Source organism: Peromyscus maniculatus, chromosome 2, assembly GCF_049852395.1.
Source record: "Peromyscus maniculatus bairdii isolate BWxNUB_F1_BW_parent chromosome 2, HU_Pman_BW_mat_3.1, whole genome shotgun sequence".
In the NCBI taxonomy this organism is placed as follows: domain Eukaryota; kingdom Metazoa; phylum Chordata; class Mammalia; order Rodentia; family Cricetidae; genus Peromyscus; species Peromyscus maniculatus.
Window position 1 is genome coordinate 150,865,998 of NC_134853.1, and position 27,998 is coordinate 150,893,995.

Here is a 27,998-nt window from a genome sequence, read left to right on the forward strand (position 1 = left end):
TTTCACTCTTTTAAAAAGTGAAGTACTGAACTGATACTCAGCCTAGTGGTCAAAGTAAAGCAAGCAACCAGACCAACTACCTGAAGTCCTCAAGTCTGTGACTGGGTAAGAACTTTGTCATGCATGTGCTCAGTTTCAGGAAAACCTGACACACACTTTCCCTGGGAAATCAGAAACTAACTGCAACAAATTATGAGACCCATCTGAGGCATCACCAGCTTCCCAAACTTGAACACTTTCTTTAGTCACCACCGCTTTTTATTTTGTCTTAGTGGGGTTTTGTTTTGTCTTTGTCTTTGAGACAGGGTCTCATGTTGCCTTGGCTAGCCTAGGAACTCATTGTGTAGACCAGGTGAGCCTAAAAGCAGAGATCCATCTGCCTCTGCCTCCGCCTCCTTGATACTGGGATTAAAGGTGTGCACCGTCCAGCTTAGACTTTTTATTTCTTAGCAGAGAGAAAAACAAAAACAAAACAAAACAAGAAAAAAGATTAAAGAGGCTTCCTGATGCTTCCTAAACCAGTTACCCTATAAATTTTTTTCCTAAATAGCACATTGTCCAGAAATAACCTAGATGCTTCTCCTACTCTACTTTTTCTAATCTTCTTTTTAAAACCATTTTCCCCAATTATCATCATCAAATACCAAACCCTACAAAGGCAGGAGAATGTGCTCACCAAGACGATGGTCAAACTCATCACCTCACACTTGAACTCTGAGCCACACTCACAATTCCCAGCCTGTCCAGTCTGAGCTGGCCCCCGAGACAGTAACACTTCAGAAGTTCATACAGCACAATGTCTTCTGAGGAGCGAACATTGGTACAACAGAGAGAGCCCAGGACAGACTTGGAAAAGATATAACAAGTCTAAAACTCAAACTCAATATTAAAATGGTCTTGCTTTTATAATTCGGCAGTTTTATTTCTAGATCACACACTTAACAATTGCCTGAACCTACAAAACATCAGTAAAATGCCTCTAACCTCCTGTAACAGCTCCTGTAACTTTTATTTTCTTTTAAGACTTGGAATTAACAAGTAGGCAACTTCTTAGCAATATAATCTAAAACACAGAACTCCAGAGAGCAAGTAAACAAGATTGTGAGAGGTAAACAAGTTTAACAGAGTGGAAACAACTTTAAAGTTTTCATTCATTTCTCCCAACTTTCATAAACATGCCAAAGTCTTGCATTCCAGTTCCTAAGAGATACTAACTTCAGCTGTAAACCTGCCTCGTTTCTGCCAAGACGTCTATTTTTCTGCCTTCTATTACTCACCAAGTGCATCTGGATTTACCGGTCTGGAGACATCAGCTTGCCCCATGATTATAATTGTCTTAGATGTATCCCACGACAGCAAACTATCCCGGACAAAGCAAACTTCTCTCAAAAGACAAATCCAAACAAGCGACCAGCAATCCTGTATCACCGCCAAATGCCAGGAAACAGCATGAGATCTGGAGTTTCTGTTTTCCTGTATCCCGGTCACTGGGTACTTGTGGCTCTCACAAATGTCTTCTCGCCGGCTTTCTTCACACAGGAATGCCTGTCATTCCAGAGTGCACAGTGTAGAGAGCTCCAGTGCGGAAGGGGAGGAGACAGCCAACCACATTCTGGCTGCCAGTGGCACAGCCCAAAAGCCCACACCTCCTTTTCCTGACTTTGAGCTTGGTTGGAAGCCTCTAGACTCAAAGCCACAGAAGACAGGGAGCCTGCCTCAAAGTACAGCAGAGACCCTACACATTTAATCACAACAAAATACCCCACACCATCAGTGGGGGTTGGATAACAGTCTAATGTGGGTAGAAGTTCATTTCATAGTTTAGATATGAGCTTACTTGCAAAGCATCCAGTTATTCTAGAATTTCTGTGCTGTATATGGACTGATTATTTGGTACCTCCCCATCCACCCATATTGTAGAACACCTTTCCGTGTGTGTGTGTGTGTGTGTGTGTGTGTGTGTGTGTGTGTGTGTGTGTGTGTTGGGGCTGGAGAGATGGTTCAGCAGTTAAGAGCATTTGTTGCTCTTATAGAGAACCTGGGTTCCATTCCTAATACATACAGGGCAGCTCACAACTCCAGTTCCAGGGGATCTAACACTGTCTTCTGACCTCTGTGGGCACCAGGCATACGGACCACATACATATATGCAGGCAAAACTTACATTTAAAAAAAAAAATCTAAAAAAATAATATATATCCTAAATTCTTTGGAATCTCCGAAGTAAAAATGTATGATTGTTTACCCTCCCCTCCCTGCCTTTTTGAGACAGTTTCATGTAGTCTAGGCTACCCTCAAGCTGGATATGTAGCCTTGAACTGCTGATCCTCCTGCCTCCACTTCCCAAAGGCTGGAATTTAGGCTGGCATTACAGGCTTCTACTACTATACTTGGTTATGTGATGCTGAGATGGAATCAGGGCTTTTGTGTATACTAGGCACTAGTCCAGCAACTGAACTACATGCCCAGTCCCTATTTTAAAACATTTTTATGACATTTATTTGTGTGTGTGTGTGTGTGTGTGTGTGTGTGTGTGTGTGTGTGTTGTAATATGTGCATGTGTGCACGTATGCAGAGGCTTGTGTGGAACCAGAGGTTGACTGATATTGGTCTGTCTTCCTCAATAGCTTCAACAGTCTCTGTGCACGATGCTGGGGTCACCATGCTTACACAGCAAGCACCAAGCCACCTCCCCAGTCCTGATCATCAGTTTTGACAGAGAAACAAACAACAGGAAACCACAATGACAACAAGAAAAATAACTAAAATGCTAAGGCATAAGCACAAGGGAAAAAACAATGCTCAGGCAATACAATATAATAACACAGTCGGGCTGCCAGCTTGGGATACCTGCGGTAATGGCATCTGTCCGTGACTATCTCACACCTGTGCTGGAAGGTCTTCCTGCTCCCTGGTGCAGACTCCTCACTGTTTTTCATTTGTGTAAATTGCTCCTTTAGCTTGGCGGTGGTGGCACACGCCTGTAATCCCAGCACTCAGGAGGCAGAGCCAGGTGGATCTCTGTGAGTTCGAGGCCAGCCTGGTCTACAGAGCGAGATCCAGGCACCAAAACTACACAGAGAAACCCTGTCTTGAAAAACCAAAAAAAAGAAAAAAGAAAAAAGAAAAGAAAGAAAGAAAGGTTCCTTTAGCTGGAATTTCTTGATCAGATCTACCCCGACCCTTTAAAAACAGGCTCAAATTTTGCTTCCTTCACCAAAGCCTTTTCTTAGTCACATAAACAGGGTTCTAATAAAGAAAGATTCACTGAACACTGATTATGTGTCTAGCACTGTGTTGGCACCAAAAGAAAGGTTTTTCCCTAAGTGCTTAGAGTAACTGGAGCTACAACAGAATATAATGAGCACATAGGCAACATGCAAATACATAGGGTGTGTGTGTGTGTGTGTGTGTGTGTGTGTGTGTGTGTGTGTGTGTGTGTGTGTTAGAGAGGAGAGAGAGGAGAGAGAGAGAGAGAGACAGAGTCTAGAGGAAGCCAGAGAAGGTGTGATAGAGGTGAGAAAAAGGAACAAGTATCAAGAGACACTATTGGAAAGACAAAGAAGCGGCCATCTGCCACCTGTGGTACAAACCGCACTTGGGAGGTAGAGACAGATTTAAGTTCCAGGCTTACCTAAGCTACACGGTAAAACTATCTCAAAAAACTCAAAGCAGACAATCAAACAAAGAGAACGGACCAGACCAGCAGTTCTCAACTTTTCTAATGCTGTGATCCTTTAATACAGTCCCTTATGTTGTGGTGACACCCCAACCATAATATTATTTTCATTGCTACGTCATAACGGTAACTGTTATGAATTGTAAACACCTGTGTTTTCTGATGGTCTTAAGTGACCCCTGTGAAAAGGTTGTTCAAAAAAAGGGGTCAAGACCCACAGGTTGAGAACCACTGGGCTAAGCAGTAGTCTTGATATCTACAACACCCTGAACTACAATCATCTTCACACTTCCCTGGTAGTCTAAAAGCTCCTCATCAGGACCATTATGTATTTATCCTTGAACTCCCAATGCCTGATGAAGGTACCCTCGTACACAGTGTACATGCAATAAGTCTCTAGCAACCTGAACCTCCCCCTATGAGCATGTCTCATGCATGCTAGACAAGCATTGAGCTACAGCCCCAGCAGGAAACAAAATTAATCTGAAGCTTTGCTTATGGAACCTAGAAGTAAAAGACAACGTACATGCCTGCAACCTCAGCATTCAGGATGTTGAGGTAAGAGGACAAGTTTTGCTTTTTTTTTGGTGAGGAAAAAAATGTTATGTTCATAATAAATTTTGAAAAGTTATTCCCAATCAGGCATGATGGTGTATACCTTGAATTTCAGCACTCAGGAGGCAGAGCAGGCAAATTTCTTCGAGTTTGAGGCCATCCTGATATACAAAGTGAGTTCCAGGACAGCCAGAGTTACATGGTGAGACCCTGTCTCAAAAAAAATTGCCCTATCTGGGGTTAGAGGAAATATATATATATATATATATATATATATATATATATATATATATATATATATATATTCCATGTGTGTGTGTCGTCTATCCCCCCCCCCCAGCACAGGAGGATTGTAAAGAATAAGTAAAAGGATAGACTTCCAAGTCCTTCATGTGACAGTAGTGAGGAATTAGGGATCACTTTGTTTCACAATTAAATCAGAAAAAAAGAATGAGGATATACCTGTGAATGGAGATAATTACTCACAGAGTTATGAGGATTAAGTCAAGAGAAATACCTACAGCTCACTGACATGCCAGTGTAGCCATGGGGACGGACCTTCAGGTTCAGTAGAAAACTATGTCTCAAACAATAAGACGGAGAGCAACAAGCTGGGGCATGGTGGCACATGCCTTTAATCCCAGCACTGGGGAAGCAGAGGCAGGCAGATCTGTGTGAGTTCGAGGCCAGTGTAATCTGCAAAACAAATTCCAGGACAGCAAGGGCTACACAGAGAAACCCTGTCTCAAAAAAAACCAAAAAGAAACAAATAAACAAAAACAAAACCAACAAAAAAATAGATGGATAGCAACAGACGAATATACCTGATATTCCCCTCTGTCACCTGCATGCGTACTATACACACCACACACAAGATGGAGTATGACAGAGGAAGATACACAATGTCCAACAATGCCTCCATATGCATGTACACACCCATATAAGTTTGCATCTGTACCTACACATACATACATGCAAGTGGGTCCTCACACACACAAGAAAACATATATTCATCCATACACCATATATACAGACAAAAAAAAATCACCATGAACTACTACATAAGTGATTAAAATTACTGTCAAAGTCTCTTCCTGTTAAACCAATGATTTAACTAATCAATATTCTGCCAGGGGAAAAAACAGGTTCCAGGAAATGTTGGCAGGGCAGTAGCCATGGTGTACTTTCTATAATGAATCTAAGTCAGTGTTTGCCAAATAAGGCAAAAAGATTAAGTGAATTGTATTATTAATAAACCTCACTGGCCAACAATTTCTTTCTACTGTATTATATTTTCATGAGCAGAATGTAGTTGTTTTTTATAGTTACAATAAAGAGATCAAAAAGCCTAAGTCTTCTGATGAAGAAGAGCACCTTATAAAGCCACATGGACAAGCCAACTGAGCTCTATCAAGGAACCAAGGCATCAATACCATGCAGGAACAGGCGGACAGACATGGAGGAGGAAGCCACTGCAAGGGTGGAAATGTGCTGTTTCCTAGTAAGTAGCACTCACTGCTGCTGACTCAAAGCACTGCTGTTCCATCTTCCTTTTCTGCTTTCCTAACTCTGCACAACTCAGCTGGCTGGGAAACTCCAAGGAAAGGAAACAGGATCTGGGCAGAATCAGGCCTCAGTCACGTAGCTATGGGAACACAGTAACTGTCTGAGGAGAGCCATGGCACCTGAAAGTTATTCAGGAACTTCTAGCAAGGATTCAGGTTAAGGGGCATTCCTTTCCGGCTCATATGCAGAAGAATCCAGCCTTTATCCTCTTCTAAATAAAAAGTCTGAGTAATGAGCACCTGGTGCCACTGTGAGTCAATAGTAATTCCTGCAAAATAGCTAAGGATGACTTGTAAATGTTTCTATCAAACTTGCTCCAGCCAGTAATTCAACTGCACTTTGCTATTTTCATGTATAAAATAACCCTCCCTTCAAAATCTTCAATTTTTTAGCAACACAGGAAGTATTGGGGGGGGGGTGAATAATTATTGTTTTCACAGAACTTTTTGTTTTGTTTTGTTTTTCAAGATAGGGTTTCTCTGTATAATAGCTCTGGCTGTCCTGAAACTCACTTTGTAGAGCAGGCTGACCTCCTGCCGCTGCCTCCAGAGTGCTGGGATTGAAGGTGTGAGCCACCACCACCCAGCCTTTTCATAGAACTTTTAAAATCAAAGAGAAAATTATGTTTTGCATTACATGCACCTTTGCTTTCTAAATTCAGTTGAAAAGCAGAGCCAATGTATTCATGCCTTAGGAAAACAGTCTAGTGAGACCAGAGGAAAGCTCCCACAACTCACGCCTATGCTTATCTGTCTATGCTAAAGCAGTCTGCTATCCTACGCTGACTTTTCTGAAAAGCTTTACAAGTACTTTAGATAAATATGCATCCCAAAAAACAGAACCTCCCAAGAAACAAGCTTGGTAACTGTCATTTCAACCTAAAAAGTATTTCTTCTTGTGAAGAAAGAAGGCTTAAAAGAAACCTGATCCCACCAGAGGTGGTGACATGCCTAGAAGTCCTTCTTAGCTCTTGGGAAGCTGAGGCAAGAGGACTGCCTTGAATGTGAAGCTAGTGTAAGCCAGAGTGAGACTCTGCCTCAAAATAAACAAACAAACAAAAATAAATAAAGATAAACAAGATCCGTTAGCCATTAAACACTACACTCATATTCCCTGTTCCCTGGCTTAGGCACTAAGAACTCTAAGAGCACTACCTACATAAAATCTAAGGAAGAGCCATATGATAATTCTTCACTACGAACTTGACTGGACAGAGAATCACCATGGAAACCCACCTCAGGCTTTACTTAGGAGGGTATTTCCAGAAAGGTTTAACTAAGGTTGGCAAAATGGCTTGCCATGCAAGCCTGAAGACCTGAATTTGACCCGTGGAGTCTACATAGAGGCTTAGAAAAAAGAACCTACTCCACAAAGTTGTCCCCTGACCTCCACATGGATGCTGTGGCATGCATTGGCACAATACACTAAATAAATAAATAAATAAATAAATAAATAAATAAATAAATAAATAAATAAATAAATAAATTTTACAAAGGTTTTCCTTATAAGGGAAGACTCACCCTACATATGGACAGTACCCTCCATGGGCTTGGGTCTGGACTGAATAAAAAGTAGAAAGTGGACTGCTGAGATGACTCGGCAGGTAAAGGAGCTTGATGCTAAGCCTAACACCTGCATTCAATACCCAGGCTCCACATGGTGGAAGGAGGGAACAGACTCCAACAAGCTCTCTTCTCAGAGCTTGTGCCTGACCTCCACACACACACCTGAAATGCACACACACTCACATAATAGAGAAAGAAAGAAAACCAGGCAGTGGTGGCCCAGGCCTTTAATCCCAGCACTGGGCAAGAAGAGGCAGGCGGATCTCTGAGTTTGAGGCCAGCCTGGTCTACATAGGGAGCTCCAAGCCAACCAGGGCCACACCACCTCAAAAACAAATGAGTAGAGAGAAAGCTGCTTCCTGGCTGCGATGCCATGCTGCCCTGCAGCCACCTCACACCCTTGCTGCTCTGCCTTCTCCACGCCAGCTCCCCACGGCAGACCCCGTGGAAGACCCCGTGTTGACATGAAAATGTCAGCACAAACAATCCTTCCTCCCTTGAAGTGCTTCTTTGTCGGGCATTTGGTCACAAGGAGAGTAATTACTCCTCAAACTAAATTTGTTGTGTTGGTTTGCAGAGAGGAAAAAGACAATGGGCTGGGTGTTCCTTTTTCCTTCTTCAAGTCATAGTCTCATGTACCCCAGGCTGTCCTGAAACTCCTGAGTAGCTGAGATTGACCATCATGTGCTTAATCTGTATGGTGTGAGAATAGAGCCAACGGCTGAGCGTGCACTAGGTAAACACTCCGCCAGCTGAGCGTGCACTAGGTAAACACTCCGCCAGCTGATCCACAACCCTAGCCCCTAAGTTTGGGGATTTATTGACTTGGTTCAAATTTTCTTTTTCTTTCAAGAAAAACTTTCTACAAATTCTGTGCAACCCAACTGTAGAATTCAACATCTATGTATATTTGGACAATAATTTCATACCTGTCTTTAGTTCTGTCCCTTTCTATGTCGGCCGGGAAGGCTCTGAGCCTTTCAATCCTCCTGCCTCAGCCTCCCAAGAACTGAGATTACAAATGTGTAACACCATGCCTGGCTACAAGGGTATCTTTTCTGTGCTGGAGATCAAACCCACGCTGTGTGTACGCTAGGCAAGTGCTGTCCCACTGAGCTATGACAGCTCAAGTTCTGTCCCTTCCTAGTTTATTGGATAGTTTTCCCAAGACACTCTGAATTCTCTTGCCTTTGAAGTCTTGGGATTACAGACATGTGCCACCACAGCCAGCTTTTCATTTATTTTCAGCATAGGTCACAGTGACCCTTAGAATATAAGTATGCAGTCCTGGTAGCACATGCCTATCACCCAGCCACTTGGGAGGCTGACGTACAGGAGTCAAGTGTTCAAGCCCAGAGGCTCTGACCTTGTACCTGTTCTCACAACTCTCCCACATCTACCCTCATCTTTAGTCCTGCTGACCTTTGGAGCTCCTAAACTATGACACCTGTTCTCCCTGGTCTACCTCACCCAGCCGTACGCTGTTCTCTCCACCTTTCCTTCCGAAATCTGACCAGCTGCCACTCTTCCACATCCAGTTCACGTCGGACTTCCTCAAGCTGAATTCCTGGAACCATCTCACCCCTGAGCCGGCACTAGACACTCACCTTGTGTAATCAGTACTTGACTGCACCTCTACCTACAGTCTAGGCAACCTCTGCTGTAATCATCTGGTCATTCATCGATCTCTTGCTAGACTGTGTACTCCTTGACAGCAGAGACTGTGGCTGGGAGAGGTGGAACCCGTCTAACCCCAGGTTGGGGCAGGAAGACTGCTGTCTGTTCCAGAGCAGCCTGGGCTGCAGGATGAGACACTGTGCATACAGGTATGTGGAGGCCAAGGCTAGATGCTATTTTCCTTGAGAGCAATCCCCATCTTATTTTTTGAGACCAAAAAGAAAAGGTAGAAATCGTCTTGGTAGCCTTAAAAAATAACATAGTACACAGCTCACTAGAGCATTCAAGAAATACTTGGGGACCAGTGAGATGGCTTAGTGGGTAAAAGGGCTTGCTCCAGAGCCTGATGAGTGGACTCTGAACCCCAGGACCCACACGGGAAAAGGAGAGAATCAACGCCAGACTCCCTTCAGTTATGATGGATTTTAGTTTTGAAATGTGCACATGCCTAGAAGTTATGAACACATACTAATCACTGATCAGTCCAGGGCGGTGGTGGTGCACGCCTTTAATCCCAGCACTTGGGAGGCAAAGCTAGGCAGATCTCTGTGAGTTCAAGACTAGCCTGGTCTACAGAGTGAACTCCAGGACAGGCACCAAAACTACACAAGAAACCCTGTCTCCAAAAACCAAAAACCAAAATCACTGATCAGTTGTTTCAAAAAGGAATGAAAAAGACAGCATAATTGAGATTATCCTGCTATATTATAAATTAGTTTCCATGAGTTTATACGTGATTATAAATTAGCTTTCACAGAGGCTCATGGCAACTGATCTGTGTGTGTGCATCCGCATGCAGGCTGTGGAGGCCAGAGGTCGATGCACACTCTGTCGTCACTCTACTTTGAGACAAGGTCTCTCTCACCAAGCCCTGACTCCCCAGTGGGGCCAGGCTGGCTGGACAGAGAGCACCAGGGATCTGCCGGCCCCATCTCCCCAGTGCCTGGATTACAACCACAAGCCGTCACACCTGGCTTTTTTGCATGGATTCAGGTGGGATGAACTCAATTTTTTACCCAGTGAGCAACTCCCTAGCCTCATGACTATTTTAATTTATATAAAAAGTTAATTTGAGCCAGGCAATGGTAGCATACACCTTTAATTCCAGAACTTGGGAGGCAGAGGCAGGTGGATCTCTGTGAGTTCAGAGGCCAGCTTAGTCTATCGAGTGAGTTCCAGGACAGCCAAAGCTATACCAAGAAACACTGTTTCAATTTTTTTTTTTTTTTTAAATCAAATCTCTTAAGATCTTAAATTTTCTTTTCTTTCTGTGTGTGTATTCTGCACCCAAGTGCACATGGACACGTGTGTGTAGGCCATATGTCACTCTACAATCTATCTTTTGAGGCAAGGTCTCTCACTGAAACTGGAACTCAATGACTCAGCTGTATGGACTAGCTAGCAAGCCCAGGAGATCAGCCTGTCTCCACCTGGTCAGCACTGGGATTACAAAGGCCACTGTACTCGGCTTTTAGATAGTGTTGGAAATGTGAATTCATGCCCTTACTCTGCACAAGCAAGCACTTACTCACTGAGTCATCCCTAGTCCCCTGAAACACTACCCTATTCTTTTCCTTTCCCCTTCATGGCAGCTAGGGCAGTGTGCCAACTAAAATTTGTTGGAAGAATTAATAAATCCTGTCAGCTAAGTATCAACCCATCATTACCTTTTGATTGAGGTTAGGATACTAACTAGCCTTCACTGTTAACCAATATTAAAGTACACACTGTGGAAGCATAGTGAAATTATAAGCAGAAGCTTGTGGCCCATGCCTTTGTATTTCTGTACTCAAACCACTCATCTTTTTAAGAATGTCTCTTCAGGGCTGGAGAGATGGCTCAGGTGTTAAGAGCACTGGCTGCTCTTCCAGAGGACTGGAATCAACTCCCAGAACCCATACGGCAGCTAACAACCATCTGTAACTACAGTCCCGGGCCATCTGACACCTTCTGGCCTTTGAGATCACCAGGCATGCATGTGGTGTACAAACATACATGCAGACAAAACAGCTATACACATAAAAGAAATCCTTAGCCCCAAAACCAAAACAAACCCTCCAAAAACAAAACAACAAAAAAAGTTTTACGCCGGGTGCACGCCTTTAATCCCAGCACTTGGGAGGCAGAGGCAGGTGGATCTCTGTGAGTTCGAGGCCAGCCTGGTCTCCAAAGTGAGTTCCAGGAAAGGTGCAAAGCTACACAGAGAAACCCTGTCTCGAAAAAAACAAAACAAAACAAAACAAAACAAAACAAAAAAAAAAAGTTTTACTTTTATTTTACAATTAATACATTACTTATTAGTAAAAAAATTTTTATCACTAATATGTATATTTGTGTATAGGTGCACATGCCTGCATGGATACATGTTTGTGCAGATTCATGTAAGACCCAGGACAATCTCATGTGACATTATCCAGAACACTGTTCATCTCCTTTGAAACAGGGTCTCTCACTAACTTAGAGCTCATCAATCAGGCTAGACTGACCAGCCAGGGAGTCCCTAGGGATCTCTCCGCTTCCCCAGCACTGGGATTACAACACTCATCACTATGCCCAGGATTTTCAAGTAGGTTCTAGGAATGCTTTACCAACTAAACAATTCCCCAGTCCTACCTATCTATCTATCCATCCATCCATTCATCATCCACCCACGTATCTTGTTTTTTGAGATGAAGAATCAATCTATAGCCCAGGCTGTATAGGAATTCATTATTTATTTCAAGCTGACATCAAACTAGTGGTACTCCTCCTGCCTCAATCTCCAGAATGTTGGGATTACAGGTGTGAGCTACCAGGACAGGCATACATTATTCTTAAAAGCTTATTACTTCAGTACACAGTTTTTAAGCTTTCTCTTTTAGAAGTAAGGTTTTAGATTAGCCCAAGCTACAGTAAATAGACTCTGTCTCAAAAACAAAAACAAATCGATTGGGGCTGGAGAGCTGGCTTGGTTGTTAAGAGCACAGGATGCTCTCTCTTCTAGAGGACCCAGGTTCAGTTCCCTTCATTCACACGGTGGTTCACAATCACCCATCACTCCAGTTCCATCACTCTTCTGGCCTCTGCGGGCATTGCATGCACATGGTGCACACACTTACATGCAGACAAGCACTTATACACAAGAAATGAAAATAAATTGAGTTTTTAAAAAAGATTAAAGACTTCTTCTAGAGGGCTGGGGTTATAGACTCAATGGCACAATGTCTGCAGATCCATGAATTCCTGATCCTTCTGCCTCTGCCTCCAGAGGTCAGTATTCTAGGTATTCATGACCACATCTGGCTTGTGTGGCCACCACATTTAATTTCACAAAGAGAAATTAAATCTCCCAGAAGAAATATATACAAAAGAATTCCATGTTCACTTCCGAGTAGTGGAATTTAACAATAAAAAGTTCCCGTCCTAAGTTTATGCTCTTGTCAGGGAAGAAAATAACAGAAGCTACTCACTATACATTTGTAAAGATGCCACATTAAATTTCCAGACAAATTACAAGAAAGCCTTTAGTCCTTGTCCTGGGACTGGGGGGCTGGGGAGGGAGGATGCTGTATGTTTGAAGTCAGCCTCAGATACCTTGTCTCAAACCAAAACCAAAATCAAACAACAAAAAGAAAAAAGGAAAGAGAGAGAGAGAGAGAGAGATGAAGTAACATTACTTTTAGCCTCATTTAATCTTAAAGGAATTTATCTCCTACGCCTGAAGGATTGCAACTAATTAGAGTTCGTGCTTCCTCCTCCTTTTTAATAGGAGGGAAGGGCTGTGCTGTTGACATACTTTTAGCTTCCAGTGTTAAGATAACAAGACAAAAAATTTCCCATAAACTCTGAAACAAGACGCACTAGCCAGGAGCATGGCTACTTCATAAATATTCTTGACCAGATAGAGCTGTGGTTCTCAACCTTCCTAGTGCTGGGACCCTTTAACACAGTTCCTCATGTTGTGGTGACCTCCAACCATAAGATTATTTTCGTTGCTATTTCATAACTGTAATTTTGCTACTTTTATGAATCATATGATATGCAAGATATCTGATATGGGACACCTGGGAAAGGGTGAGAACCACTGAGATGGAGGAACGAACTCAACAACAAACCCCAACCCTTGCAACCTAGGAGGTACTTATACATTTAGACATAGTAAAAGCCAGACCTTTAATCCCAGCATTAAGGAGGCAGAAGCAGGTATATCTCTGTGAGTGTGAGGGCAGCCTGGTCTACAGAGTGAGTTCTAAGATAGCCAGGGCTACACAGAAATCCTGTCTCAAGAAACACAAAAATTTAGACATTATAGATACAACAGTCTCTTTGGCCATTGTCCACTCCTTCCTCAAGGGTACTCCACTTTAATCTATAGCCTTAGTCTACTGTTTTCTACACTAAATAAAGTAAAATTGACCATTTTGTTTAGGAAATAAATTGTTCACTACACTAACAAATGGTTTCTTACATTTCCTAAATGATACAATTCTTTAATTAAAAAAAAAAAAAAGCCAGACAATGGTGGCACACACCTTTAATCTCAGCACTTGGAAGGCAGAGTCAGGTGGATCTCTGTGAGTCCAAGGCTAGCCTGATCTACAGAGCGAGATCCAGGACAGGGACCAAAACTACACAGAGAAACCCTGTCTCGGAAAGAAAAAAAAAAAAAAAGCCAAACAAAACAAAACAAAAAAACAAAAAAACAAAAAAACAAAAAAAAAAAAAATAAGCCAGGCGGTGGTGGCGCACGCCTTTAATCCCAGCACTCAGGAGGCAGAGCCAGGTGGATCTCTGTGAGTTCGAGGCCAGCCTGGGCTCCCAAGTGAGTTCCAGGAAAGGTGCAAAGCTACATAGAGAAACCCTGTCTCGAAAAACAAACAAACAAACAAAAAAACCAAAAAACAAAAACAAAAAAAAACTCATACACTTAATATAATATATATATATTTTTGTTTGTTTTTGTTTTTTGTTTTTCAAGACAGGCTTTCTCTGTGTAACTTCTGGATGTCCTGGAACTCATTCTATAGACTAGGCTAGCTTCAGACTCACAGAGATCCTCCTGCCTCTACCTCCCAAGTGCTGGGATTAAAGACGTGTGCCACCATGGCCAGACATAAAATAACTTTTTAAAACAGTATTACATTATTAACCTATTTCTATAACACGCAGAAAGCTTTTGTAAATTTACTACCTAACTGAAGAAAGCTACACATTCTGCTTCTCCCAGTTTACTTTCCGAATGCTGAGGTTATAGATGTGTACCACCACACCTAGTGCTAGGTTCAAAATTCACATCAGTGAACTGTATCTCATCAATTATTTCATCAAACATACTGCCAAAAGATATTTTCAATAAGTAGTGTTCATATCTTTCCAGGAATTGTTATGTGCAGAAACTTAAAAATTAGGTGGTTTAAAACATGTAGGGAGCTGGGAGGTGGTGGCACACACCTTTAATCCCAGCACTTGGGAGGCAGAGGCAGGAGGATCTCTGTGATCAAGGCCAGCCTGGTCTACAGAGCGAGTTCAAAGCCAGGCTCCAGAAACCCTGTCTCAAGAGGGGCGGGGGGAGGAGTGAAGTGTGATGCACGACCACAGGCTGTGCACATGTTCTCTCCAAGTTGTCGTAGCCAACACAAGCTGGCAACTGACACTTTCAGCGTATTTCCTCCAAGTCCCTATGAAAGGGAGAGAGGACTAAAATAAGGAGAGTCCTCCCTTTTCTTCTCTCTCTCTCTCTCTCTCTCTCTCTCTCTCTCTCTCTCTCTCTCTCTCTCTCTGTCTCTCTCTCTTTTTGTTTTTCGAGACAGGGTTTCTCTGTGTAGTTTTGGTGCCTGTCCTGGAACTCACTTGGTAGCCCAGGCTGGCCTCGAACTCACAGAGATCCGCCTACCTCTGTCTCCTGAGTGCTGGGATTAAAGGCCTGCGCCACCACCGTCCGACTTGAGTCCTCCCTTTTCAAATCATATTGTTTAATGATGAGACACGTTCTGAGATACAGACTAGATAATTTCTTTATTGGACAAAAACAACAGGATGATAACTAAGATGGCTACAATATTTCTAGGTAATTTCTGTTTGTTTAGTTTTCTTTCAGACAGGATCTCAATCTAGTAGTCTCAGCTGGCCTCCAGAGAATGCTGGGTTTTTGTTTTGTTTTGTTTTTTTAAATGATCTATTTATTTGCATTGGTGCATCTGTGTAAGGGTGTTGGATCCCCTGGAACTGGAGTTACAGAATGTTGTGAGCTGTGTTAAACATCACACACAAAAATAAATAATTATAATAAAATATTTTAAAAATCAAGTTATACATGAAATTCATTTACATGTCATATATACCTTGTCAAAGGTAATTTTATACATTTTTGTATTTGTTTTAGGATTGTGACAATCCCATTCTCAGTCAGGTAGAATTTCCCAATTATAATAGCATTCAAAAAGTTTCCAGCTGGGGGGTGGTGGTGGTGGTGGTGGTGGACGCCTTTAATCCCAGCACACGGGAGGCAGAGCCAGGTGGATCTCTGTGAGTTCGAGGCCAGCCTGGTCTACAGAGTGAGTTCCAGGAAAGGCACAAAGCTACACAGAGAAACCCTGTCTTGAAAAACCAAAAAAAAAAAATTATTTATGTATTCTTTGAGATTGGGGATTTAGCTCAGTGGTAGAGTGCTTGCCTAGCAAGTGCAAGGCCCTGGGTTCGGTCCTCAGCTCTTGGAAAAAGAAAAAGAAAAAAGTTTCCAACTTTGTACAATTACAGATTTGATTCGATTTTATGTGTATGGGTGTTTTCCTACTTGTCTCTGCATAACGTTTGTGCAGTGCCCCCAGAGGCCAGAAGAGGGCGCCAGATCCCTTGTAACTAGAGTTACAGAGGGGTTTAAGTGACTGGGAATCAAACCGAGGAAAAGCAGCCAGTGCTCTTAACCTCTGAGGCATCTCTCAGCAGCCCCGTTACAGATCTTAGATTAAGAACATATCATGCACCAATCCAGTTGGCTGTCACTGTTGTTTCATTTCTTTCTTTCTTTCCTTTCTTTTAAAGGATCTCATGGAGCTTAGGTATGTTCTTCTAAGTTCTGGAGGATGACCTCCTGAGTACATCCCCGGTACTACAGGCTCATGGCATCACATCCTACTTTTTCATTATATGGACTCATCTTTTGGAACAGTCACTGTGCTATGAAAGTAAGTTAAACCTCCCGAATCTTCACAAATAAAGAAAAAAATTGGTGACAAAACTAGGTCTATTAACAGGCACTGACTGCCCTCTAGTGTTCAAACTAAAGATCTCCAAATGAACTAGTTAGACTTTGGTAAAGACTCAAAGGTGCTTATCCTGGGCTCATTAAAATCAGGAAAAACAAAAACAAAAACAAAAAAAAAAACGCTTATCTTGCAAGGTGTTAAACAAAAGTCTTCTCAACACGAGGCAAAAACTGCACCTGGATTTCCTGACTATGGCTACCAGGTCAGGGAGTCCAGAGAGTTTGGCCTCAGTTACATCAATGCCTATTGGGCAAGACAGAAGAAAATAAACTAAATTACCATCTCAAATATACTTCCTAGACCCGAGGATATAGCTTGTGGTAAGGTTTTACAATGCCTGCATATACATAATTAGGAATCTGTTTTTTTTTACCGCTGACTCATCTTTCCATCCTCTCAGGTCTCATTTACAATACAACAAATGTCAACAAACAGAAGGTTGTCAGGACCCTCAATTATAGTAAGAGTATGAATGGAGCCCAGCATTATATTATAATCAGAAGGCAAGCAGAGGGAACTCTGGGAGTTCAAGATTAACTCGGTCTATATAGTAAGTTCTAGGCTGGCTGGAGCTCCACAGTGAGACCCTGTCTCAAAAAACAAACAAACCTTAGGGCTGGGGATGGTGGCAGAGGCAGGAGAATCTTGGTGAGTGAGGCAGCCTGGTCTACATAATGAGTTCCAGGACAGCTAGCACTGTGTAGAGAGACCCTGTCTCAAAAGCAAATAAACAAGAAAATAAGCTAACAAACAAGAATATAAATGGATGCTGAGAGCAAAAAGTCTGAGAGCCACTGTTCTACACCAGCACATTGAGCAGGAGATAATTTACTCAAAGCTGTAACAGGGTACGGACAAAGCACAAACACCAATAAAAATGCAGGCCATACTCACCAAATGGATCTTCCATGCCACTATTAACCAGGGTAGAGAGATGAGGAATAGTTTCTAAAAAGAGAAGAGGTACATGAGATATTGAAAATGTCAAATTTACCATCTCGTATGTTTCTCACTAACACTTATTATATAGCTTGATTATTATTGAAGCCGGGTGGTGGTGGCTTACGCCTTTAATCCCAGCACTGGGGAGACAGAGGCAGGTGAATCTCTGTGAGTTTGATTGAGGCCAGCCTGGTCTACAGAGCGAGATCCAGGACAAGCACCAAAACTACACATAGAAACCCTGTCTCAAAAAAACAAAACAAAACAAAATTATTGAAAAATATAACTTATTAAATGAGAACACTGCTACCTGGAGGCTAATAAGATGGTTCAGCAAATGAAAGTATTTATTGCACAAGCCTGGTGACCTGAGTTCCATTCCTGGAAGCCATGGAAAACACCAGGTGCAGTGGCATGCATCTATAAGCTCTGCATTCCTAAGGTGAAATGGGAGACAGAGGCGAGAGCACCTGGGCACTCCTGGGCCAACTCACTTGGAGTACACAGCACAGCAGAAACAAAAGACCCTTCTTTAACAAGGTGGAAGGAAAGCCAGGCAGGGGTTCCACACGCCTTTACCCAGCACTCGGGAAGCAGAGACAGGTGGATCTCTGAGTTCAAGACCAGCCTGGTCTACAGAGTGAGTTCCAGGACAGCCAGAGCTGTACAGGGAAACCCTGTCTCAAAATAAATAAATAAATAAATAAAAATAAAAAAAATAAAACAAACAAAAACCAACAACAAACTCCTAAGAGTCAATCATCAGAGCAGCCCAGCTCCAAAGATGGCTAGTTCACCCCACAAGCCGTAGTATACTATAGTATACTATAGGGCTCTGAGGAGGAAAGAATGAGATGTTAATGTGGAATCAAGCTATCAGAGTTGATGCCTACTGTGGTTTAGATGTGTTAGGAACCCTGTTCCCAGGTTGCTAGTTCTAGGAAATGGAACCTTTAAGAGCTAGGGCCTAATGGAGGGCATTTAGGTAACTTGATGAAACTGTTAAGTTTAAGAGAGGGCAAGCTGTTGTGAAGGCCTAAGCCTGAGCTGTTTTCTCTCCCTGCCACTGTAGTAAGGTCCTTACCCGAGCATTCAGCAAAAGCTGGATAACTTACTGGTTCACAGCACATAAGGAAATCTCTGTCTAATCATTAGTTAACCACTAAACCGAACAAATGCAGACTACAGTGGATACCCAGAACAAAGAACACACACTTTACAGGTTTACCCCAGCAGAGTCACCAAACAAAGAGAAAGAAACCCACAGAAAGAGAATTTTATTTTCAGGGCTGCCACATTATAGTATTTTAAATGCCTAATACATATATCCTTACTTACATACATACATGGTGTGTGTGTGTGTGTGTGTGTGTGTGTGTGTAAAACCAAAGAAAAAGGGTTTAAAAATCAAGAAAGAGACAACACATAAATAGGCAAGTATGGCTTGTAATCAAGTAGAAAAAAAGCAGTCAAGAAAACTGAATTGGAGCAGGTTCTTTAATCCCAGCAGTCGGAAGGCAGAGTTATTATTCTGACCTCTGTGAGTTAGAGGCCAGCCTGATCTACAGAGCAAGTTCCAGGACAGCCAGGACTACCTAGTAAAATGCTGTCTTACAAAAAAGGGGTGGGGGCAGTGGTAGCGCATACCTTTTATCTCAGCACTCTGGAGGCGGAGACAGGCAGCTCTCTATGAGTTTGAGGACAGCTTGGTCTATGTAGTTAGTTCTAGGACAGCCAAGGCTACACAAAGAAATTCTGTCTCAAAAAAAACAAAAAGAAAGGGAGGGAGGGAGGGAGGGAGGGAGGGAGGGAGGGAGGGAGGGAGGGAGGGAGGGAGGGGAGGGAGGAAAATAAAAGCTGAATCAAGAAATCCTAGCTGGCTGGGCGGTGGTGGCGCCTGCCTTTAATCCCAGCACACGGGAGGTAGAGCCAGGTGGATCTCTGTGAATTCGAGGCTAGCCTGATCTATAGAGCGAGATCCAGGACAGGCACCAAAACTACACAGAGAAACCCTGTCTCAAAAAACCAAAAATAAAATACAATAAGCTACAAAAAAACCTCTAAAGAGTCAAAGAAGGGCTATGGGGAGCTCAAAAGAAAACACGTTTCATGGGATTTGGTCTCTAACATCACAAAAAGAACTAAAAAAAAATCATGTCTAATTGTTTTTCTTTTTTTGCTTGTTTTTCAAAAACCTGTAGCCCAGATTGGCCTAGGACATTGTGCCTCCGTGTGGCCTCAAACTTATCACAGCAATCCTCCTGCAATTAGCCTCTTAGGTGCTGGGATAACGGGTGTGAGCCACCACACCAGTGCAGGAGTCTAAGTGACTGATACTCCGTGTGCATGTTTGCTATGTATAGACATCTAGGGTGAACCATGGCTTTGTTCAAGTTATCTAGAGGGATTATCAGAATCAAAATGTTAAAACCCAAGTACTCTCAGCACTCCAGATCACTCACTCTCCCCTAAACATTTTTACACTCATTCCATTCTTATGCTCAAAACTACACCCTCCTCCTAGAGCTGGGGAGTCTGTCTCCCAACCATGATGATCCGAGTCTGACCACCAGAGAAGACATGTTTACTTGAAAACAAAAACAAGTCTGGTGCAGGCTGGAAGGAGAACCAGTCTCAAAACCTGTGTACACCCGAGGAAGGGCCAAGGCTGCTTTCTAGCCCCCAAGTGTAGTCTTGTACTTGTGGACACACACACACACCTTACAAGAAGGAGATGGTAGAGGAGGAGGAGGACTTGGAGAGTGACATGTCCTCCTGATGTCCTCCTTACCTAAAACTGTACTGGAAAACCATACCTTCTACAACACCTTCCTGCACTCTTTATCAAAACAGAACCTTTTTGCTTTGTCTTCTTTTTTGAGACAGGGTTTCTCTGTGCAAAACAGACTCTTAAACCAGACATATTGGTGCTTGCTTTTAATCGCAGAACTCAGGAGGATCACTAAAATTTCATGGCCAGGACTGAATAGATGGCTCAGAGGTTAAGAGCACCAGCAGCTCTTCGGAGGTCCTGAGTTCAATTCTCGGCATCCATAGGGTGGCTCACAACCATCTATAATGAGATCTGGTGCCCTCGTCTGGGTTGTATGGATATATGTAGACAGAACATTGTATACATAATAAATAAATAAATCTTAAAAAAAAAATTTTCAAGGCCAGCCTGATCTATACAGTGACTTCCAGGCCCACAAGGGCTACAAAGCAAAACTCCAGTCTCAAACAAAACAAAATCGTTTAGTCCTTATCTAAATTTTATTTTCATTTAAAAAATTATGTGTATGTATTTGCCTATATGTATTTATGTGCACCACATGTGAGCCTGGGGCCCTTAGAGGCCAGAACAGGGCATCTGATCCCCTAGATTTACAGATGGCTGTGAGCCACCATGGCGGTGCTGGGATCCTCTGCAAAAACAGAAAGTGCTCTTAACTGCAGAGCAAACTCTACAACTCCAATTTATTTATTTACTTAGAGAGTCAATCTCTCTGTCTCTCTGTCTCTCTCTCTCCACAGCATGCATGTGGGGTAAGCATGCAAACATTAGTTCTCTCCCTCTACTCTCTGGGTCCCAGGAACTACACTCAGGGTTGCTGCCTAAGCCATCTCAGCCCCTAATCCCTATCTATTTTTTAAGTGGATCTCTAGTACACTGTTATAATTTTTGTAATACCTTAGGTTTTTGAAGTCTGGGCTAAATACCACTACATCAGTATGCTCATAAAACATGCAGCCTCAGCCGGGCGGTGGTGGCGCACGCCTGTAATCCCAGCACTCGGGAGGCAGAGGCAGGTGGATCTCTGTGAATTCGAGGCCAGCCTGATCTATAGAGCTAGTCCAGGACAGGCTCCAAAGCTACAGGGAAATCCTGTCTGGGGGGGAGGGGGAGAACAAAACAAAACAAACAAACAAAAAACAAACAAACAAAAAAAAAAAACATGCAACCTCTACCATACAACAGCAAAACAAAAATATCTGCTGGATAAAAAAATCCATTTTGGGCTGGAGAGATGGCTCAGAGGTTAAGAACACTGGCTGTTCTTCCAGTGGTCCTGAGTTCAATTCCCAGCAACCACATGGTGGCTCACAACCATCTACAATGAGATCTGGTGCCCTCTTCTGGCCTGCAGGCTAAACACTCACTGTAAACATAATAAATAAATAAATCTTTAAAAAAAAAAAAAAAAAAAAAAAATCCATTTTGGTTCTGATATTCTCCAAACTGTACCTGCCCACTTTTATCATTCATTCATTCACTGAGCAATGAGGGGAGAGCGTTCCAGTGAACACTCAGAGCTGGGACTGGAAAGCAGACTGAGTGGTTAAGAGCACTGGCTGCTCTTACAAAGGACTCAGGTGATTCCCAGCACCTTCCTCAGGTGGCTCACAACTGCCTATAACTCCAGGTCCAGGGGATCCAATGCCCTTTTCCATAGCACTTGCATGCACATGATGCATATGCATACACTCAAGTACACACACATAAAATTAAAAAAAAAAAAAAACTTGAAAAAGAAAAAAAATACCAAGAACTGTGAACTATGCAATATGCATGAAAATTAAGACTTTATCCTGTGCTGGAGATGTAGCTCGGTGGTAGTCATAACTGTCATTATGGCAATTAACTGTAACAATATAAAAACAAGGGAGCTGGGAAGATAGCTCAGCAATTAAGAGCACTGGCTGCTCTTCCACAGGACATAGGTTCAATTCCCAGCACCCACATGGCAGTTAAAAACTGTTGGTAACTTCAGTTCCAGGGGATCTGACATCCTCACACAGACATACATGCAGGCAAAACACCAATGCACATAAAATAAAAATAAATTATTAAAAAAATATATAAAAACAAACTTTCTTTAATAGAGAATACTTTGAGGGGAAAATGTCTCCATAAATGATTAGAGGTAGCTCCTATTAAGATACAAGGAGCTGGGCAGGCAACAGTGGCACAAGCCTTTAGTCCCAGCACTCAGGAGGCAGAGCCAGGACTGTGAGTTCGAGGCCAGCCTGGTCCACAGAGCGAGATCCAGAACAGGCACCAAAACTACACAGAGAAACCCTGTCTGGAAAAACCAAAGATACAAGGGGCCACACAGTGGTGGCAAAGGCCTTTAATCCCAGCACTCAGGAAGCAGAAGCAGGTGGATCTCTATGAGTCTGAGGCCAGCCTGGTCTACAAAATTAGTTCCTGCCTGCTCTACAGCATGAGTTCCAGGATGGTCAGGGATACACCGAGAAATCCTATCTCAAAAACCAAGCAAACACTAACAAAAGATACAAGGGAAGGAGTGGGAATATTGAACTTGCCCATCTATATAGGCCCCAGCATGCCAACATGGCAGCCTTCCCCAAACCCCCCAAAAAAGACCTCCAAGTTTTACAAGAGGACAGACTCTTGGTCCAGTGTCCACCCACTCCCTTCTCCTTTTCTAGAAGCAGCAGCAGCTTACAACAGAAAGATTCTCAGGCCACTTGCTCCTGGAAACATTCCATCAGGTAAAGCAAGAAACTAAGACTCAGGCATGTGCCATAATCCAGGCATGTGGCACAGGCCTAATCTCAGTACTTTTGAGACTGAGGCAGGAGGATCATTTCAGGTTCATAATGAGTATCAGACCAGTGTGAGCTATTATATATAGCAAGGGCCTGTCTCAAACAAAACAAGTTAATTTTAAAAATAAAAGAGGTTAGGTGAACTGACTGTACAGTGATTGAGACTCTTATTTGGTTGTAGTTACTGTCTGTCTCTCTTCCTCCCCAAGTCAATGTCAGTCAGTAAAGTCTGCAGAACCCAAGAGGCGAAAACACTTGACTGCTTTGTCCTCAGGGCCGAGTCTTAACTTTCATTCATGGCTGAATGAGTAAAAGGATGGATTTGGAAATAAAGTACACCAACATTTAAAAAATAGAAGGAAGAAAGAAAGAAAGAAAGAAAGAAAGAAAGAAAGAAAGAAAGAAAGAAAGAAAGAAAGAAAGAAAGAAAGAAGAAAAAAACAAGTTCTTCCTCACTACAGTATCAAAACAAAATAGATTTAAAACAGGCATCTATCAGTTTAAAAGGCTAAACTAGTCTGTAATCCACCACTGAGAAGGTTGAGACAGCAGTGAGAATATGAGGCTAGCCTGTGCTACATAGCAAGATCCTATCTTAAAAAGAAAATAATAAGACAAAGAAGCTAGACTAATTACCCTGACTCAATTCCACTGGAATGTTACGCATTTTACTTAACAATTTAAGTACGAGAGTTGAAGTAGGCTGCTATTTCTGATGTCACATTCACGGCATGTACTGACAGAAAACCAAGACTAAACTGCAGGCTTAGTCTGATCAAACGGTTTTACTAAGCAAAGAAATTAAGAAAACATTTTCCTAAGTCTTAATACTCTTTAAAAAAAAAAGTACATTGAGTTCAATGTGAGGTTTCAGGAACCAAATCGGCCTTACCCATCATACTTCTTAATCTTAATAAACCTTTAATCACATTCTGTTTTCTTTTCTTTTCTTTTTTTTTGGAACATGGTTCTTACTGGGTAGCTCTGGCTGACCTGAAATTTGTTATGAAGACCATGCTAGCCTCAAGTCCCCAAGGCTCCATAAAATTGTTATTCTGTCTAGATACAGGATAATCAAGCTGGAGTGAAGGCAGTAATCTTCAGAAAGGCTTATGGAAAAGACTTCATGGTTCTATGAATTTCAGTTCCTTGTAAGTCAGTTTGTTCAGGCTGGAAAATATTTCCATAATTTTTCTCTAATATTCAGATCAGAACATTAAAGCAGTTTGGGGAATTATGATTAGTAGTTGCATTAAATTTGAAGTAACAGAAAGTGGTAGGCTTGCTAGTTATATTTAGGTCAGCTTTCTTACCTGGGCTAACTGTATGGCTTTGGGCTAGTCATTTAACATTTTGGCAAGGTTGTATCAAATGCAAAGTGAGACCCAATACCTCACAGAATTGTGAGGATATAATAGTTACACAATGTGTATTAATGGGACATACAATGTACACAGCTCTTCAAAAACAAGGACAGCACTATCATGTTTGAGTAAATAAGCCAGAAAGTAGTAAGCCCGCTATAAATTCAGAATTAAAGAGCTAGATGTGATGGTACAACCATAATAATCTTAGCACTTGGCAAGACAAAGTCGGGATAGGAGAGTTCAAGGCCAGACTAGGCTACATAGCAACCCAATCTCAAAGAAATAAATTTGCATTTCCGAAAACTGAAGAATAGCCGGGGCTAGAGGTATAAGCACCATGCAGAGCAGGTGCTACACAGTCAGGATATTGGATTCCAGTCCTAGCCCGAGAAAAAGGGAAAAAAATGTGAGCGAGCGAAATGGCTGAGAATGTAAAGGCTCTTGCTGTGTAAGCCTGGTTATTTGAGCTCCATTCCAGGAACCCAAGGGACGTGGGAAAAAAATCAGCTCCACGGAGGTGGTCTCTAAAGTCACACCTGCACTGGCCCCACCCCCCACCCCACACACGTTTAAGAAAACTTTATTTGATTTGATTTGATTGTTGAGATAAAGGTCTCGATTACATAGTTCTAGCTGGGTCTCCAACCCAGAATCTCCCTTAGCCACACAAGTATTGGGGTCACAGAGATGTGCCACCACAACTTTCTAGGAAAGACACAGCCTGAATTAAGGACCTTCCATCTCTACACAACATTAATGCAATCTGAGAGTCTCAAAGTCATTTCCACTATGAAATGCCAAACCGAATAATGGAGACTTTATTTGCCTACATGTCTAGGGTGGGAATTTAGCCTCAAAACACCTTTCCTGGTTCATGTAAAGGAGTCCCAATTGTCTTCCCTATAAGGAATCTGAAATACCAACCAGTTTTCAAAGGGGTACCGACCTTGGCCTTTATAAAGCTTTACCCCTATGCTAAGTCTCGCGATGGGGTCTTTGACTGGACATACAGTCACTACTATCTGACCAAACTGGATCAAATCCACGAATTCAGCGGTGTCCCGAAAGAACACATTTTATTCTCTTCCCTCCCCTAAACAGCCTTCATTCTTTTTACCTGGTAAAAAACAAACCAACCTGCTTTCTAGAATACACTGAGTTTCTAGGTTTCTCTACAAAGCACGTTCCTCAGTGAACGGACTTTTTCTTTAAAAAAGAAAAAGGATGCAGTCTGGGGAATCGAGGAGCCGTGTGGGCGAATGGAGCGCCAAAGACTATTTGCAGGCGTTTGCAGGCGATGAATGACGCCCCAGAAATCACTCTCCTTCGATTTTCAGGTTTCTAAAGCCATGATTCACTTGAGTTCTTTGCCCACCCCCCACCCCCCCTCACAGCTGCCCCACATATCGCAGTAAATTCCACTCTTTCTCAGTTTCCGGGGTTGGGACTCCCAAAGTCTCACTTCTTTTTCTTAGACACCATCCTCTGGAGGAGAAAGGCGCCTCGAGTTCTGGTCCCTAGCTGCCGAAGGCTGACATGTAGGACCTGGACAATAACTTCCAGGTTTCCACTGAAACTATGCCAGGCAGGCTCCAAAGCCTCCGTTCCGCTCCGCCGGGATGCAGAGGTCTGAGGGAGGTCACTTTTGAAAGATGGACTTTGACCCGATCCAGTTACCGTAACCGGATCCCCAGGGAGCGGTCCCCGCCCGGCAGGACCTGTGGGCTCCCCGGGAGACCGCGGCTCCATGCACGGCCACAAAGGGGGCAAAGCGGCGCAGACAAAAGGGCCCCGCGGAGGCTGGGGGGGGCGGAGAGCGCGAGTCTGCGCGGGCCCGGCCACAGGCGGGGACACCGCGGCGGGACCGTTGTGGGAGGGCCGAGGGAGGAGGCTACGGCCCGCCACGCCCTGGCTGCACGGGCCGCCGCCCGCGCCGTTACCCCCGGACCCCGGCCGGGCCCGCGACCCTCGGGCGAGCCGAGACCGCGGCCGCAGCGCGCGCCAGTCGCTCACTTTCCCTGGCTGGGAGAAACTCACCTAGGTGGCCGCCGCTGGCTCCTCAGGCTCCACAGCACTTTCTCCCGGAAATCCTACCTGGTCTCCGGCAGGCTGGCTCTAGCCAGAGCCTTCGGCCCCAGGGGAGGGGGGCGGAGGGAGCAGGCTGGACAGTGAGGGTAGGAAGTGCAGCCGCGGAGGCTCACGGGACTTGTAGTCGCCAGCAGTGGCCAGCTGTGCGGCGACCGGGACAAAATGGCGGGAACTGCCGGCCCTCCGCTGCGCGGTGCCTGGCCCCCAACTCTGCGGGTCTGGGCATGCGCCGCCCGCGGCCCCGGCGCTGCACATAAATGGATTTGGGCAGCTTGCCTAGTTCTGAGCGAGGCGAAGGTCTCCGGGCTTGGGAGGACACGTTCAGGAGCAGATTCCCTGGTGATGCCCAAGAAAGGAGCTGATGATGCACGTGTAGTGTTTCTACAGTGTGTGTCTCAAACTATTGAGAGCCAATTGAAGTACAAAAAAACTTAGAAACAATTACCCTCAATGTGTGAAATTAAAGAACCCAGCCCATTACTCCCAGACCGTCAACGTCCACACCCCCTACTGTTTGTATTTCCCCCCTATCACTAGCAGAAGCCACCATCTGTCTCTAAGTTGCACTCCTTCCAGGGCCCCGGGCTATCACCCTCCAGACATCGTCCTTGCTTTCTAAAAGCCAAACGCATGGGTCACACCCATATTAAACCTAAATGTAACTTTTTTAAAAAAAAAAGTTTTTCCAAACTGGGTTTCTCTGTGTAGACCTGGCTGTCCTGGAACTCACTCTGTAGACCACAGAGATTCACCTGCCTCTGCTTCTCAAATGCTGCGATTAAAGGCACGCGCCATTAACGCCCAGCCTAAATGCAAACATTTTTAAATTACGATACATACAGAAGAAAACAGGAGGAAAAAATCTATGCCTTTCAAATATAGAATCTATAACATTAAAAAATAGCGACGAATTACAACCCAGTTGTGGTGACACCCACCTGTATTCTTACTTGCTCTGGAGGCTGGAACTGGAGTATGGCTGTAAGTTCAAGAACAGTTTAGTCTATACAGTTCCAGAGCAGCCAGAGCTACATAGTGATTGGGACCCTGTCTCAAACAAACAAACAAAAAATAGACCAGCCAGACGATGTCTGGTAATATAATAATAATAATAATAGTAATAGTAATAATAATGATTGCATGTTGTAGAATATTATTTTAAGATGTGTTACATTTATTTATGCTGTGGAATATTTGTTTAATGATGCAAAGATGTGTTGCATTCTTTTAGGTTGCATTTGTTTAACTCTGTAAAACTGTGTTGCTTTGCCTGTCTAAAACACCTGATTGGTCTAATAAAGAGCTGAATGGCCAATAGCTATGCAGGAGAGATAAATAGGCGGGGCTGCCAGGCAGAGAGAATAAATTGGAGAAGAAATCTAGGCTGAAGAAAGGGGAGGAGGGAGAGGAGGAGGAGAGAGGACACCAGGGGCCGGCCACTGAGCTATACAGCAAGCCAGGGAGTAAGAAGTAAAGAAAAGTATAGAGAACAGAGGAGGAAAAAAGCCCAGGGGCAAAAGGTATACAGGATAATTTAAGTTAAGAAAATTGGCTAGAAAGAAGCCAAGCTAAAGCCAGGCATTCATAATAAATAATAAGTCCCAGTGTGTTTATTTGGGAGCTGAGTGGTGGGCCCTCCCAAAGAGCTAAGAGTAAAAACAAATAAAATCAACAACAATTGCATGTCACCAAAATTAAGCTTTTGTGCTTTAAGATCATATATAAATAAAAAGGTGAGTCC

The 27,998-nt window shown here is 43.3% G+C and overlaps 1 protein-coding gene across 9 annotated transcripts in view; it reads right to left on the reverse strand.

The window, feature by feature from the left end:
* Positions 1 to 26,362, reverse strand: part of Phactr4 (phosphatase and actin regulator 4) — a 76,596-nt gene extending 50,234 nt beyond the window's left edge. For 4 of the 9 annotated variants that reach the window (XR_013049371.1, XR_006069675.2, XM_015994480.3 and 1 more), the window contains exon 1: positions 1,278 to 3,091. Coding sequence is in view for 6 of the 9 variants with exons in the window: in XM_015994480.3 (XP_015849966.2) it covers positions 1,278 to 1,323 (46 nt within the window). In the remaining 3 variants the exon portion in view is untranslated. Of the gene's footprint in view, positions 1 to 1,277; positions 3,092 to 17,180; positions 17,235 to 25,306; positions 25,524 to 25,631; positions 25,915 to 26,206 lie in introns of those variants that run through there. The other 5 variants (XM_076565319.1, XM_042272004.2, XM_042272006.2 and 2 more) reach the window with 4 other exon arrangements.
* Between the last annotated feature and the right edge of the window lie 1,636 nt (positions 26,363 to 27,998).